The sequence below is a fragment of the Ascaphus truei genome, chromosome 7 (assembly GCF_040206685.1).
Source record: "Ascaphus truei isolate aAscTru1 chromosome 7, aAscTru1.hap1, whole genome shotgun sequence".
Classification (NCBI taxonomy): domain Eukaryota; kingdom Metazoa; phylum Chordata; class Amphibia; order Anura; family Ascaphidae; genus Ascaphus; species Ascaphus truei.
In genome coordinates, this window is record NC_134489.1 from 25057937 (window position 1) to 25074621 (window position 16685).

Sequence of the window (16685 nt, forward strand, 5' to 3'; positions counted from 1 at the left end):
TTAAACTGCGGTAGAAATAAAACAATCTTGTTAAAATAATAATAAAAACACCAAAGTACTCTCTGCCAGCGTGTAACATGTGCCCCATGGCTGCCCGCAGTGTAATGGATACAGCGCTCCGATCTCAGACGTATTAATATTATGGTCTAATATTAATTATCAGTAACACCAGCATGCTGGGGAAGAAAGAGTCAGGAAGAGGTGGGTGGGAGGGGGCAAAAGATGAGAACTCACGTCAGGGTGCGGAATGGCGTATTGTCCTTGGATAGAATAGGCCTGGAACAGAAGAGGAGAGAGATTAATGTCAGTAGGATGTGGCGTGTACTGTGATACACAGACATGTGCATAAGGCGCTCTCATATATCCCAACATGTTCAGTGCACCATAAATCACACTGTAGCCATTCTGCAGGGAATGTGGTAATGTGTCACAAAGCATTGTGGGTGCTGTGCACCCTGGGAATCTGTTGTTGGAGGGTGAGTATTGTGGTAAGTGGACAGAGCTCCGACATGTTCTATGTGACCCCAAAGTAATCTTTAAATGACCTCAGAGATAACAAATATCTGTTTGAGGAGCTTATCTACCTCATCCTGGGAAAAACAAGGATCTGCCTGTCTGGGGTCAGGACACAATTTAATATTACAACGTATCATGATGAACACCAAACTCCATATTTCACTGCGACCCATCTCTGATCAGACCCCCGGGGAAATGGAACATGTTGCACGATGAGATAGACACCAGGCTACGGAAGAATAAAGTCAGCTGGTACCACATGTCTGGTGTGAACGTCATGGTGTGAGAGGAACAGGAGATATGTCCCAAACCTACACAGGGAGCTCCAGTCTGAAGGTGCCCATGGTGAACTCTTACATAAGACCAGGACCAATTGGAAGGAACATGACTTAGACACTGATGTTTGGGTGCAAATCACATAAAATGGGAGATCAATCACTGAAGAGTTTTTGTCTTGTTATTTATGGGGTGCTGAAGACGAAATGTGATCATCTTTAAATCCCACTACCTTTTAGTTACATGTATGTGACATAAGCATCACATTTTAAACATTTAGGTTCATATTTACTAAGTAGTGTTAAGCCACGAGGCCTTTTTTGGGAGGGGTGGGGGGGCATTAAAATAAGTGTGCTGTTGGATGTCATATGGCTTAGCCATATTTATTAAATCTTTACATTCACCCCCCCAGTATCACTGCTGGAACAGAGAGGTACACAATGCTCCAATGCTTTACATTTGAAGCTGCTTTGTTACAGATTCTTTGTCACTTTCAAACGGGTCTCTCTCCTGGTGCTCCATGCACAACACTTGTTATCATTTGGAATAGTGACAAAGTAAAAGTGTGGGTGCGTGTTACTGTAGACTACTGTACAGTAGTTCAGTCATCATGTGGGACAGCGGAATAACCAAGCTCCCAGCAGCACACAGAATTACAGCAGGGACCATACGATTCCCATGTCGTTACCATCCCATTCATGCAGACAATGGATGAAGAGCGACCAGAAGCTCTGAGCGTCACTGGCGGCCCCTCCTAGTGCAACATCGTTATTACAGTATAATGAGCTCAGCTACACCTAGGGGTTTCCAGCAGACACAGCAGTTCTGCCCCTCACCCTTCTTTTACTGATTCTGCCTTTGTGACTCTGGGCTGTTATGAGTACGGGGATTATCAGGCAGGGCGGAAGGTTTTCTTTTCTCTTACCCTCAGATAATTGATACTGTACAGTTGCTATGGTAGGTATGGTAGTACATTAGTAACCTAACTCCTGCGGTATGCAAAGGCCTGGAAAGTTCACCCCGTAACTAAACAAATGCAGAGCATCGCATCGTTTGCGATACTCTGTGGAGGGACACCAGGGGGCCGTCAGCTTCTCAGCTCAGAGCTTGTGCACCCCACGTGCTGAGTGATAATCCACAGGATGAGAGAACATGCAAGAAAACCTGTACAAACTAACGGGCAGTGGCTGGTGCTGCAGCAATAGGCTGAGGTTGGCAGTGGAGGCACCCAGCTGATCCGCTCTTACCTGGCCACCTGCAAAAATGACAGGGGCGGAGGCGGGTTTTGGACGGTAAGGGATGGTGGCACCTTTCGGTGGGGACTAGGAAAAGGGACAGGAGAGGGAGAAACAATATTAGAGCACCCCCCCAGAAACAGACACCCACAAGTAACACCCATCAGTTGGAGGGGGGTTCAACATGACCACAGGGTAGAATAATCTCAAGATATTGCAACAACAAAAAAACCCACAACGTGTCTAAAGACTCCCAAGTGCAAAATTGGTGCAAAAAAACAGCACTGCATTTTCTACACAACTGGAATCCCATTGGAAGCAGTTGGACGTTTTCTTTCGCTACATTTGGTTCAATTCCCTTTTTTATTGATTTTTCTCCAGTTTTGCAACAGGGAGAGTTTAGTAAAGAACCCCAAACCGGTGCCAGTGAAATGGTCAGAAGCGAAAGATCATCTACACCTCACATCTCAGTCACAGAGAGTCCGACCCCTCCAACAGCGGGCGCTGTAACACATGGTCTGTATGTTACCTGCTCGGACGCCTCCCATGGGGCTCTGTAACACAGGGTATTGTATGTATGTATTGTAGGGCTCTGATACTCTGGCTGACCCTTCCCATTGGGGGCTTTCTCTGGAATTAGGTGTGAATACGGTGTGTATTACATTACCCCTTCACTGACACAATGTACCTCCAACATCACCACACAGATCTGCTTCACGCACTGGATGATGGCATCGGGAGTACCCGAGATGGTCACTGCCCGCTCGGTTGAATTAGGCAGCATGTCTCCAGCCACCTGAACCTGGGCCCCTGTGGACTAAAATGGGGGAAAGCAATGTTACACGATGCCTACCTGTTGTCCTACATACAGTATATATCTCTCTTGTCCACATGTGCCCCTTGATTTATCTTTGCTATGACCAACTGCTCCTCCATGCCTCTTTTGTACCTTAGTTTGCACCCATTACCCCCTGAACTCACCTCTCTGATCTCCTTTATCTTGGAGCCTCCTTTTCCAATCAAGGAGCCGCACTGGCTAGCAGGCACCACGAGCCTCAATGTGACAGGTGGTTTGCTGGTGGCGGTGCTGTTGCTCATCGAGTTTATGATGTCCTGTGAAGAGGGGACAGTCACTTCCCTGCCAAGGCAAAGGTCAGGGGTGCACAAGGCAAAGAGCAGACTGAAAACGCCACACTGCCCCTGGAACATGCAGACTATGAACCCTTCTGCCTTTGACTTGGGGATGGTCCATGTGCCCCCAGTGAGCTGGAAATGGGGTGGGTTCCTGTGCCCCCTGTGAGCTGGACATGGGGTGGGTTCCTGTGCCCCCTTTGGGCTGAACATGGGGTGGTGCTAAGTGGCCTCTGTAGGTTAGAAATGGGGCAATTCCCTGTGCCTTTTGTTGGCTGGACATGGAGTGGATCCCTGTTGGCTAGACATGGGGTGGGTCACTGTGTCCCCTCTCTTGGATATCCCATGCAATATTGATGCCACCTTTCTCTTTGCAATCCTCTCACCTCCTCAAACTTATACGCAATCATGGCAAAAGCCTTGAATATGGCATCTGTGGGGCCGGTGATCGTTACTATTCGCTCTGGGCAGTTTCCCTCCGAGATGTTAATGCGGGCTCCGCTCTGGGGGAAAAAAGACAACCATTTTTATACGCTGATCTCTATTCTATTCCAGTTCAGGTTAAAGGATGGGGGTTGTGGCTCACGGCCGGAGAAATGCCAACGGTACCAAGGGAAATCCCAACCCACTTCCCAATAACAGAAAAGGACACGACAGACAGGAGCTGGTGTTACCTCTTCACGCATCTTTTTCACAGTCTCTCCTTTCTGAAACAATACAAACAGAGGTTTTATCATAAACGTAAGATGAAATGGAGGCTGAATTTAATATCTCACATAACATATTGGTCACTCAGGGCCTCTCTGGATAATTAATATAAAGCACAATTTGCATGTGATTTCAGTTGCAATTCATTTGTATATTATATGTAACTTTGGGTCATTGCACTTCCTTCCTCCACTCACTGTTAAATCAGCTGACAAGTTTCATAGTCTCCCGCATTGAGCTGCGAGTGACCAAGGGACGAGTCTCCCACACTAACCTTTTCTTGTCCTAATTACTACGAAATCTTTGCACCCGGCCCAGATATCCCAAGGCCAAAACCTGAGATTCTTATTGCCTCTGTTACTCTCACTTGCCTCTCCTTGTATCTCTGCTTTGTTTCTCTGTTCCTGCCCTCTTCCTGTATTTTGCATAGAGCTGTCTCCGTTCTGACTCACAGGTCTCTATTGTTATCTCTCATGTCTGAGATCTAAATGTAAGGATTGTATGTGAGGAGGCCTCCGCTCATGGTCAGTAATATCCTGATCTATCTATCCCGTACTGTTGTGACTTCGATCCTCACCCAGACCTGGCCTCACCTTTCCAATGATGCTTCCGACTTCCTGCAAATAGAAAACACAAAGTGTGAAAACCCAGGAGATCTGAGTCTCCTGCCCCATGTGTATACAGTACTATGGGATTTTATACAGTGATTTAAACTGAATGGGTCCACCTCTCGTACTTTCTGCCTCTGCCCCCTTGTGCTGTGGGAAGAGCCGGTCACACGATGCTGCTCCCTCCCCCAGGGACAGGACCCAGACCACAGGTCAAACTGTCCCTGTATAACAGGAGGGCTACAGTAGTAGGGCTGTCATACTCTGGATTTACATGCTTCCCTCTCACAACATGCCCTGTAACTATAGTCTGGGGAATATCAAGTGGGGTACAGAAAAGACACACAGGCACTTACCTTCCCATGCATCAGAAGGCGGATTGTCAGAGTGACATTTAGACCCCCGTCTGACACTTTGGATTCCATGTCCTAAAAGTGCTTGAGCGATAGAAGAGTCACTGGGAAGGTCACCTGTAAAATAAATAGGTGTGTCCCCTTTTACAAGGGAAAGCATTGATCTGTGTTTAACTGGGAAATTGACAGATAATCTGGTGCTCAATCTCCATAGGAACATTTTACCTAGTGTGAGAAAATGCCCCCAGCCAACAGGCTAGTGAACCAACCAGCGAGTCACAGGGAGGAAAGATGAAGAGTCAAAACTGTATGGATGGATGGATGGAGAAATGGAAGATAGCTGATAGATGGAAAGATAGATGAGAAAGAGAGAGAAAGAAAGAGAGAGAAAGAAAGAGAGAGAGAGAGAGAGAGAGAGAGAGAGAGAGAGAGAGAGAGAGAGAGAGAGAGAGAGAGAGAGAGAGAGAGAGAGAGAGAGAGAGAAAGAGAGAGAGAGAGAGAGAGAGAGAGAGAGAGAGAGAGAGAGAGAGAGAGAGAGAGAGAGAGAGAGAGAGAGAGAGAGATGGAAATATAGATAGATGGTAGATAGATGATAGATGGACAGATGGAAAGATAGAACATAGATGGATACATAGATACAGATAGATAGATAGATAGATAGATAGATAGATAGATAGATAGATAGATAGATAGATAGATAGATAGATAGATGGCTCAGAGTAGAGCTTTATGTAAGGTTTGCAGTTACAGGCTTGACTTCTTTTTGGGGGGGAGGGGGTGAAAATGAGGGTTACACTATTCACAGATGCACAAAACAGACTAGCACAATTACTCATGCGGAAATAATCCAAAAAGATTAATTGTTTAGACTCACACACACCAGCATAGACACACATACACAGATATACAAATATACAATGGCAGACAAACACACACAGACTTAAACGTGTGTGCACAAACACACAGACATACACTAGCAGACAAGCAGACCCACAGACGGTAGTCCTTTATACGCCAATGGGGATTTTTAGCTGCTTTGGAGTATAAATAATTATTCCCATAGATTTACGTGTGCGTACACACACACACACACACACAGACATACACAAACACCCGCAGACACACACTTGTAGACACCTACAGACTTACAAACAAGCATGCATAAACACACTTAAACAAAAGTGCACACATACACACGCATACAACAGCAGAAACACACATACAGTACTTACACGCATGCACTCTCACATTCATACACAGACACACACAGACACACACACAGACACACACACACAGACATACACACACAGACATACACAGACAGACATACACATTCACACACAGACATATAGACACACGCTATTCCCATGCCTTAATCTCCTGTGTAAATGTTTCCAATTGATTGAGAAAGTGGGTCATGTGTTGGAGCGGTGAGATTTATCAAGGTTATTGGATTAATCACGCTACACGCTTCCCTGCACAGCCAGGGACGCTGGTCTTTTCTTACCCACCCAAGTAGGGCAGACACACATCCCCATTATCAGCACACAGAGCAATCATTCACACACGGACGTGGAGCATGTTCACTTAACACATCTAAATAAATAGCACTGTGACTGGACACAGCAATGTATGCATGTGTATCTTTATTTATATAGCGCCACCCATGTACATAGCGCTAACTACATAGTAATCACAGCAGTAATACACGTGACATAATAATATAACACATAATGGGAACAAGCGCTTCAGACCTGACAGTAAAAATAGGAAAAGGAGTCCCTGCCCGAAGAGCTTACAATCTAAGTGGTAATTAAAGAGAACTTACAGAGACAGTAGGGGGTGTTATGGTAAGTGTGTCTGCAGGGGAACAATGTCAGTGGATGCTAGTTATATAGTATCAGCCAGCGGAGCTACCCATATGCTTTGTTAAAGTGGCGTGTTTCTAGATGAGTCTTAAAGGTGCAGAGAGAGGGTGCCAGTCAGATATTGAGGGGAAGGACATCCCAGAGGTGCGGGGCAGTGAGTGAGGAAGGTTTTAGTCAGAAGAGGGCTTTAGGCACAAAAGGGTTTTTTGAGCAGAACGCAAGAGTCGGGCAGGTGTATAGCGAGAAATTAGGACTGAGATGTAAGGAGGGACAGAAGAGTGTATGGCCTTAAAAGTTAGGAGGGAAATGTTGTAAGTGATATAGAGTTTAATTGGAAGTCAGTAGTGGTATTTCAGCAGGAGAGATGCTGAAACAGATATAGGAGAGAGTAAACTGATTGTAGAAGCAACGTTTAGGAGAGATTATAGGGAAAACAGGTGAGGCAGGAAGGCTGGACAGTAGAAGGTTACAATAGTCTAGATGGGAGAGACTGAGGGCCTGCATTACAGTTTTAACAGTAGAGGGACAGAGGAAAGGGCATATCTTTGCAATGTTACGGAGGTAAAAATTACAGTTTTTAGCTACGTTGTGAATGTGAGAGGAGAATGTGAAGGATGAGTCAGGTGTGACCTCATGGCACTGTGTTTGTGATACTGGGTGTATAGTACTGCCAGCAGTAATGTGGAAGGGGCAGTAAGCTTGAGAGGAAGTATGAGGAGCTCCGTCTTGGACATGTTAAGTTTGAGTTGGCGGTGGCCTATCCAAGATGATATAGCAGATAGACATTTAGAGACTTTGGTCTCTACAGCAGGTGGAAGGTAAGGGGTTGAAAGACAAATGTGTGTGTCATTAGGTGATATTTGAAGCCTAGAGATGTAATAAGGTCACTTAGAGAGAGTGTGTAAAGAGAAAAGAGAAGAGGTCCCAGGACAGAGCCCTGGGGTACTCCACAGAGAGATCGACAGAGGAGGTGTTAGCAAACGAGACACTAAAAGTACGATGGGAGAGGTAAGAGGAAATTCAGGATAGAGCTCTGTTACAGATACCAAGAGTATAGAAAATATGAAGAAGAAGAGGGTGTTCCACACTATCAAAGGCTGCAGAGAGGTAGAGAGGTCGAGTAATATTAGCAAAGTGCAATGACCATTGTCTTTTGCAGCATGGAAGTCATTAATTATTTTGGTGAGGGCTGTTTCAGTGGGGTGAGCAGTGCGGAAGCCAGATTTTAGGGTTCTAGGAGAGAATAGGTGGTGAGAAAATGAAGTAAGCAAGAGAACACAAGGCGTTCAATGAGTTTAGAGGCAAAAGGCAGGAGGGAAGCAGGGCGATAATTAGAGAGACAGGTAGAGTGAAGCTGGTTGTTTTTGAGTAAGGATATAACTGATGTGTGCTTAAAGGAGGCAGGAAAGTACCAGAGTAGAGAGAATCATTGAAAATATGTGTAATTGTAGGGATTAGAGTAGGAGCAAAAGGTTTGAGGAGATGGGAGGGAATGGGGTCAAGAGGGCAGGTGGTAGTGGGAGAATCATCACACACCTCACACAGAGTAATCATTCACAAACAGACATGGAGCTTGTTCACTTATAACACGTCTAAATAAATAGCACTGTGACAGGACACAGGAATGAGGTACAATCGGCACTGTCCCACCGAGCTAACAACCTAATGTGTGGACTACAGGAAAGAAAATACACCGTAACAGAGGTGCTAAGACATAGAGACATGCACATATATTGACACACTGAGACACTAACACGCAGAATAACATACTGTAACATATGCTAATATAAACAGAAGCACATACACAATAACAGAATCAGAGGCTAGTGATTCTTATCTCCTGTCTATTCCGATGGATCTGTGTACAACAGGCGGTCCAAGGAAGACTTTATTTCACACAGTGCAATGTGTGTAAGAAGAGATGTACCAGGGCAGGCACCTGCCTTCATTTCACATGACAGAAACTAAGAGAGGCATTAATCGGACCGCCAATTGCCCTATTGTCCTGATTCTGTGAGCAGCTCTCAGCTCAACTGTTTATGTATTATAGGTTTCATTATGTAGTATTTAGTGAGAATGTGTCACACCTATAACATAGGGAGGGTCATGTGTAACTGAGACTCAGCAGTGTCCTGCTTGCTCCGGAGAAACTGGGGGGCATGTCCGACGGATACGTGACATCATCACGCTTAGTGGACGGGCCTACGTCATCATCTTTGGCGTGAAAACGGGGCATTAGTGTGTGTATTTAAGGAAGTACTGTGAGTACAGTTTATACTCCTTGATAAAGTGTTTTTTAACACGAAACGCGTAGGAGGGTGTTTACCTCTACCTTTTTAGATGGATTAATAAAGGATATTTTTTAACCATATTTTGTTTGGGACCCACTCTTGGCTGTGCGCCAGTATTTCTTTCTGTTTTTCTAGTGTGTGGGTGTGGGTGTGTGTGAGTGTGGGTGTGTGTGTGTGTGTGTGTGTGTGTGTGTGTGTGTGTGTATGTGTGTGTGTGTGTGTGTGTGTGTGTGTGTGTATGTGAGTGTGTGAGTGTGTGAGTGTGTGAGTGTGTGAGTGTGTGAGTGTGTGAGTCCCATTGTTAGTGAGGGTATAGTGAAGATTTCCCAGAGTGGCATGAATTCAGTCTGGAGACATATCTTGGGTTGTGAGAGACCTCAGATAGCTGCCACCCAACTGACAACGTAGTTTCTCAACTCATCTGCAACCTGAGGAGCTTTGTCCGATCTCCAGTAAACTCTCCTAAGCACAGACCTGTGAGACAATTAGTTTGACACTCCTCTGCCTCTGATCCTGTGTTTCCTACTTTCTCCTCTCTCAATAGTTACCCTTCTATCATGAACCCAGCCCTAACAGCTGCCTAGAGACACCCAAATAACGGGATAGCACACACTGCTAATGTCTTCCTAGTGACACTGAGAAAAAAACAGGCAAGATTGAGGCAGAAACCAAGAGAGTGCACAATACAGCCCGAAGCAATGGGAGGGTTCTCCAGGACTTGTGGTAGGGCCACTAATAATGTGATTAATAGAACAAATACCAATAATCGTACCCATTAGGAGAGGGGTTGGGAAACGCAGCATGTCCTGTGTCCTCACTATGGACAAATCAAAGCTGACAAATCCCATTAAGGATTTTCCGTTACCCAAATGGAACATGTAGAGAAATGGCCCCGTGGGCACCAAGTTCTCTGCACTATGTGTGGTGATGTCATCGCTTGCTTGGGGCAAGAGACTCTCTTCATAATCTAGGTTCATGCCATAATCTGTCCCCTCCTAATATCTTTAGTTCTATACAACCATCAATGTATACAGCACTTTACTAATCAGACATTACAATAGAGTATGTGCCCCGCAGATCTTACAAAGTGGTATGTTGGGAGACTCACTCCAATTATAATCAGGGGCCATGCTCATACAAACGTCCCTTCCTTAGCCCACCTAACACTGGGCTCATCCATTCAGCTTCTACGGCCACTACCACCACCAACCTCTCCAGATAGTGGGGCTACCTAAGGACCGGTGTCCTGTCTGCTGACACAACCGCAAGCACTGTGGTTGTAACACTGGAGTGGGTTTATTTCACATCTTTTGAGAACGTTATGAGCAGATGGAGGGTCTCTAATACTCCCAGTACTGTGTGAGGATACAGGTGTGTGATTCATTGACATGTATGTATGCATGTATGTATGTATGCATGCATGTATGTATGTATGTATGTATGTATGTATATCTTTATTTATATAACGCCACCCAAGAATATAGCACTTTACAGCTGTAACACACGTGACAATATAAGAATAAGCGCTTCATACATACAAGTAGAGATTAGGAAAAGAAGTCACTGCACCGAAGAGCTTACATTCATTTAACAATTTGTGTATCCAGGCGGATCTTGATCTGCACGCTGGCATTGTGTCCCCGGCACTCTCTCTCCCTCCTTGTGCCTATCTACCTCACCTTCCTAGGACATAGTCTCGCTGGGTGCAAGTCCCCAATGTCACCTCCCCACCTTGGCTTCTTTGTGCAGTGACAAGGACACAGGCCACGGCGCTGCTCTCTGCAGCCTATGCTAGGGAGGCAGAGCCCACATCTGTCAGTCTGCATCACACGTCACTTCACCCTAGTCTCAGCACCGATTACAATCACAGCGAGGATGGAGGCTCCAGGCTGCACAGGGAACCCCTGGCCAGGACACGCTGTGCACAAGCACTGAACACATTCACGGCCACAAGAGCTCGGCTAACATGAGCCAACTTCCTAATACTCAGCGTGAATGGTTCATAGACACACAGTAATGGGCTGAACAGAGATCAGAGCCTGACAACCTTACATACTATCAGACCACAGTGCTGGCATTGTGCAGAGGTCCTCACAGGAGCGAGAACCATATCTCTCTTGAGAAAGGACCACATCACATACATCACAAGATATACTGAGTTTGTCCACTAGGGGAAAAACTGAGTCCTTTAAAATGGAGATGAGCAGAAATTAGTGTGTGATGGGTGATACCCTGTAAGAATCAGTGGCCCCGCCTGGGAATCAGCGGCACCATAGACAATAGAGTAATGTAAAAAAAAACATAAAGAATACAACAGGAAGAACACATACCTCTCACCCCCTTATAATACACAGACATCAGGGACACATACCTCTCCCCCATCCTAATACACAGATATCATGGACACATACCTCTAACCCACTTCTAATACAGACTTCAGGGACCTATACCTCTCACTCTTAACTAATACACACACATCAGGGATACGTATCTCTCCCCTATCCTAATACACAGACATCAGGGACACATACCTCTCCCCCATCCTAATACACAGACATCAGGGACACGTACTTCTCCCCCATCCTAATCCACAGACATCAGGGACACGTACTTCTCCCCCATCCTAATCCACAGACATCAGGGACACGTATTTCTCCCCCATCCTAATACACACACATCAGGGACACGTTCCACTCCCTAATCCTAATACACAGACATCAGGGACACATACCTCTCCCCAATCCTAATACACAGACATCAGGGACACATACCTCTCATTTGGTCTGTTATACAGACAACAGGGACAGAGACCTCTCACCTATTAATACACAGACATCAGATACACATGCCTCTCACCTCCCAATATGCAGAGATAATAGACAAATATAACAATAAGTACATTTACTAGTCTTTACTTCACCCCAAAAAGGCAGACAAAAATGTCAGAGACAGCGATGACAAATGGGTGGCACTAGACTTCTTTTACCAAAAGATAACGCTTGTTTTATCAGACCTGGAAGCAGCCTCTTTTAGCGCAAATACATATCAGCATAAACAGGATCAATCACATTTGTAATACAACATGGACAGCAAAACATGGCACCAGGAGAAACCATTTCTTGGACTGAAGAAAACAAGGTCTCAAAAAAACAGTGCACCCTTTGTGCCTTCCTATTCTTATACATGATCTGGGCACAATCATTCTTAATAACAGTTGCTGACATAGAAGAAGAAGTATAGGGGTTTCTCAGAGAAGGTGACACTTGGATCAGTGCATGGTCGTGTTTAGAGAAAATGGAGATTCCTCCATTGCAATGACATGACGGATATTCTAACAGGAATCCTTAGGTGACGGTTGGGCGTTACAGGGCTGAGAGAACGATTCTTTCACCGGAATCTCTCTCGTATGATGGGGAATATTGGAACTGATAATTATAACAAAATTCAGATTTGACAGCCATAAACCATACTGTAAAGACGGGGCTCCCAGAGATGATCATATTCCTTAGCCACGAAAGTTGCCCATATACCTCTGAATGAGGGCTATACATTATATAGGAATGTACATATATAAGAATGTATATATGTAGAAATGTATATGTGTAGGGATGTTTATATCAAATGTTCTTGTCTCATGATGTTGAATGGGTGTTTATGGAGATATCCATATAAAGGGATAGTCCTATATACATAGGGATGCTCAGATACAGGGATATACATATACAGGAAAGTTCACATACAGGGATATACATATATGTAAATATATGGAGATGCTGATATAAAAAAAGAATGTGTTTGTTTCTGCACAAGGGATGTTGGGGTCTCTTCAGGTGACAGCAGATGTGTTCTGTCGTCACCCCTCACATCTCCTCGGCCTCTAATCTTCCAATGTTACATTTATAATTCATACCTCGGACTTTGCTGATGTCAAAGTTCACTAAATTCTCTTCCTATTTCTCCAGATAGGAGCAGTGTGCGTTTTCTTACCGGGTAGACTGGCTGCTGGTGGATCCTGCGTGGGAATCTGTTTATGGATCCTGAGTGGGTTGGTTTTGCTGGGGATAGTCTTGGGGGTGATATCCAAGTGGGACCGTCTTCCTCGCACAGCTGGGAGAAGATGAGAAATGCAGAGGGGGAAAAAATAATATATTCCAACTGCGGTTTTGTTCTCAGCTCATAAGGCTGAAAAAAACCTTATTGGCCTCAAGATGCAGTCACGTGACCAGCGGCATTGCGCATGTGACCTATATTCTTCCCAAATCCCTTGTTTTCTGCAAATGGGATGCACCGCTGTAGGTGATCATATAGTATTATCCTAATATTGCATCTCCCACAGCCGCTTCTCACTGCTATGACTGGACTCCACTGAAGCATAAAAGGGGGCAATAGCTCCAGGCAGCAGAGCCCACATGTAATGAGCCCCCGCACCAACGCGCCTCCTGTATGTTGAGCGCAGTTGAGCGCACGGTTATCCAGGGCAAATGGCTGGAAAAATACAGGATCATTCCCAAGCAGCAACCGGGCTGTGAAACATACTGAGCCCTGAATGAGCACAGGGAGCGATGTGTTTGAGTCAATCCTACAGTCAGCGAATGTCCCAACATACAAACTGGGCAGCGTCCATCAAGCTGATACTCATTCATAGAAACCCGCAGTTCATCTGCAACCCTAATAATGATGCAACTAGAGACATCAGCCTGATAGAGACAGGATCAGCCCCTACTGTGCAGAAGATCAACGGGCAACTAAGCTGGTCCCCAGACAGAGGAGAGGGCGAGGGTCTTAGTGCCTCTAAATCATCCGATTAATTTCTATATGTTATCCAGTCAGTGTATGCTCTGAATGGAGCTGTATACAATGACAGGGCCGCTTGGGATGATGGGCTTCCTTGGGGCGAGTCAATGGGGGCAGGAGAGAAATGCCAGCTTCTGTTTTATCGTCTGGCCAGCTTCACCCATCACATACCCACAGTGTGCCCGCTGCTCACTAATAAAACCACATCTGTTCCTCACTGCTGCTCATGTACCAAGTGGCACCAACATGGGGAGGGGGGTGGGGGGGGGTACAAAACAGGGCTGCAGAGGTATATAAAGACCTCTCCTATAATTATTAACGCACTGATTACTAGAAATTCTAACAGAGCATGAGGCAGCACAGTGCCCAGCATCTGAGTGTAACACAGAGAGGGTTAACAGTCAGCACGGCTGTCATATCAACTTCATTCAGTTTCAGTAATGGAGAGAAATCTGGATTAGGAGCTCAGATCGCTGGTCTCTTCCAGATTAAACCCACTCATCTGTTGCCCAACTCCCCCCTCCCCTCCCCTGTTAGCATCTGATGAATTGGATATTTACTGCAGAGCATCTTCACATGTACACATACAGGACATGTCTGCAAAAAAATCACTGCAGAGCGTTGTGTGTGTGTGAATGTGTGTATAGGTATATATATATATATATATATATATATATATATATATATATATATATATATATATATATATATATCTTGTCTGGAACAATCCATGCCGAGTCTCTTAGGAATAGGATATGTCTGTATCAATCTCTGCAGTTCAATATATATATATATACATATACACCCACACCCACGTCTGTAAAAAGTAACTGCAATACATCTCTCCACAGTAAAGATCCGGTTTTGTGGATATTAGGGCAGGGGTTTTAGGATAGGGACAGCGATGTTTTGGGGTTGGAAGTGTCAGGCACAGACAGTAATAAGGGAATAACACCTTGCACTAAGCATCCAGCCCTAGAATAAGGATTAACAAGACTCACCAGGCAGAGAGGGGTCTGTGAGCTGACGGGCAGCATTCACTGTTGGTGACCCCGCTTATGGTCACCCTATAAGTAACCTCTGCCATGGCCCCCAGCAAGGTCAGGTCTGTGAGAGGGAGGGGTGTGTGGACGTCGCACTAATCCCTTCAGAAGGGCGTGAAGGGGAGCAGAGCCGAGAGTGGGAATCTGAGCACATGTTCTGGGAATCACATCCTGGGGGCAGGACACAGCGCTGTCTCAACCCCAAATCAATGGCAGCACCTTCCAATTAACCTTCAGCTGTTAATGAAGCATAGCCGAAAGTTGATTAATAATGTGTTACAGAGCTACAGGACAACTTTATGGCAGACTTGTCATAGGCATTTGTTTGATACAGCACCAACAGACTACCGCAGAGTAGGGTTGCCAGGCGTCTTCTCCAAAAATACTGGACACAATGGTGAAAGGTGCATCACGCTCGAGACACACGCTCAGGACACACACACCTATCTCTCTGCTCTCTGCTCCATGCTCTCCTCCTCTCCTTGGCCCCACCTTATCCTTATTGGCTGTATTACTCAGGATGTAGGAAGCTGCCCATGCCCTTAGGAACAGCCCTGCTCTCCCACACACATGGCCAGTATAACCTCTAATTTTTTTTACTGGACAGAGTGACCAAATACAGAACAGTCCGGTTCAATACTGGACACCTGGCAACCCTAAGTTGCAGAGCGGTACAGAGAAGAATTCAGGGACAATGAGTCAATGATGCAAAGAACTTGCAATCTAATTTGCGTTTCACAGAGTAAAGTGATTCTCTCAGGATCATGAGGCACTGGGTTTATGCAGGATCACATGATCAAATGGATATGTCCTAAAGATGTATGTATATCTTTATTTGTATAGCCCTTATACTGAACAAGAAAAGGAAACCCAATTTGGGCACTCTGTCACCAATCTGGATGATTTTAGTTAAAATTGCTTTATGGGAGAGCTTAAAATCCAAAGATTTGTAGCGGAGCACAGCTAAGGAATGGGGCCAGCACCAGCAGTAGAGAGGTTAAAAATATATTTATTTAAAGCATGGTTTTAACACAGAGGGGAGACAAAACAAACTCTGACGCGTTTCAGGCTATGCAGCCCTTTGTCAAAGAGTAATTCTTTGACAAAGGGCTGCATAGCCTGAAACGCGTCAGAGTTTGTTTTGTCTCCCCTCTGTGTTAAAACCATGCTTTAAATAAATATATTTTTAACCTCTCTACTGCTGGTGCTGGCCCCATTCCTTAGCTGTGCTCCGCTACAAATCTTTGGATTTTAAGCTCTCCTGTATCTACTCTGCATGACGCACGCACCATGGAGTGAACAACCAGTGAGTATTGTAATTCCCTATACATGGATTTAAGAGGGACTTGTAGACCACTACAGTGCAGCAGGTAAGAGGTTTTTTTGTCTTGTGAGGTGCCAATAGGCATTAAACAGTCCCTCACTATAAGACAACTATTGACTATATACTACTGCTAATGCACTGGGTCCAATACTACAATTATTGCAATAGTTATCTCCATACCTTGAATATCTACATATAACAACATTGCTGTATCTCATTCGCTGGAGCGCCGCTTTTTGGGATTTATCCCACCTTTCTACTGAAAATTGCTTTATGTACAAACCGAATATTAAAATAATGGGTGTTAAAAATCGAGGAGTGACGCATAAACAATCCTGTGAGGGGTGCTTTAATAGGCACTCCGGATCAACAATATATAGGCAGGATAGATGGATATCAGTGTATCCAATGTCTATCCTTACTGGTGAATCAGGAATTGTGTGGGTACCCACTCCAGTCTACCTATTTTTATAGCCCTTCACAGCAGTAACACAGGTGACAAAATAATATGAGACATAATAGGAATCAGCTCTGTGGA

At 45.0% G+C, this 16685-nt stretch overlaps 1 protein-coding gene across 18 annotated transcripts in view; it reads right to left on the minus strand.

The window, feature by feature from the left end:
- PCBP3 (poly(rC) binding protein 3) overlaps positions 1–14928 on the minus strand; it is a 32921-nt gene extending 17993 nt beyond the window's left edge. For 2 of the 18 annotated variants that reach the window (XM_075607411.1, XM_075607401.1), the window contains exons 1-9: positions 12974–13946; positions 4831–4944; positions 4460–4483; positions 3833–3865; positions 3545–3661; positions 3009–3140; positions 2716–2844; positions 1971–2114; positions 235–276 (exon numbers count right to left, since the gene is read on the minus strand). In XM_075607411.1, the coding sequence (XP_075463526.1) occupies positions 235–276; positions 1971–2114; positions 2716–2844; positions 3009–3140; positions 3545–3661; positions 3833–3865; positions 4460–4483; positions 4831–4899 (690 nt within the window). In that variant the 5' untranslated portion in view covers positions 4900–4944; positions 12974–13946. Of the gene's footprint in view, positions 1–234; positions 277–1970; positions 2115–2715; positions 2845–3008; positions 3141–3544; positions 3662–3832; positions 3866–4459; positions 4484–4830; positions 4945–12973; positions 13949–14781 lie in introns of those variants that run through there. The other 16 variants (XM_075607410.1, XM_075607400.1, XM_075607415.1 and 13 more) reach the window with 14 other exon arrangements.
- Positions 14929–16685: the final 1757 nt, after the last annotated feature.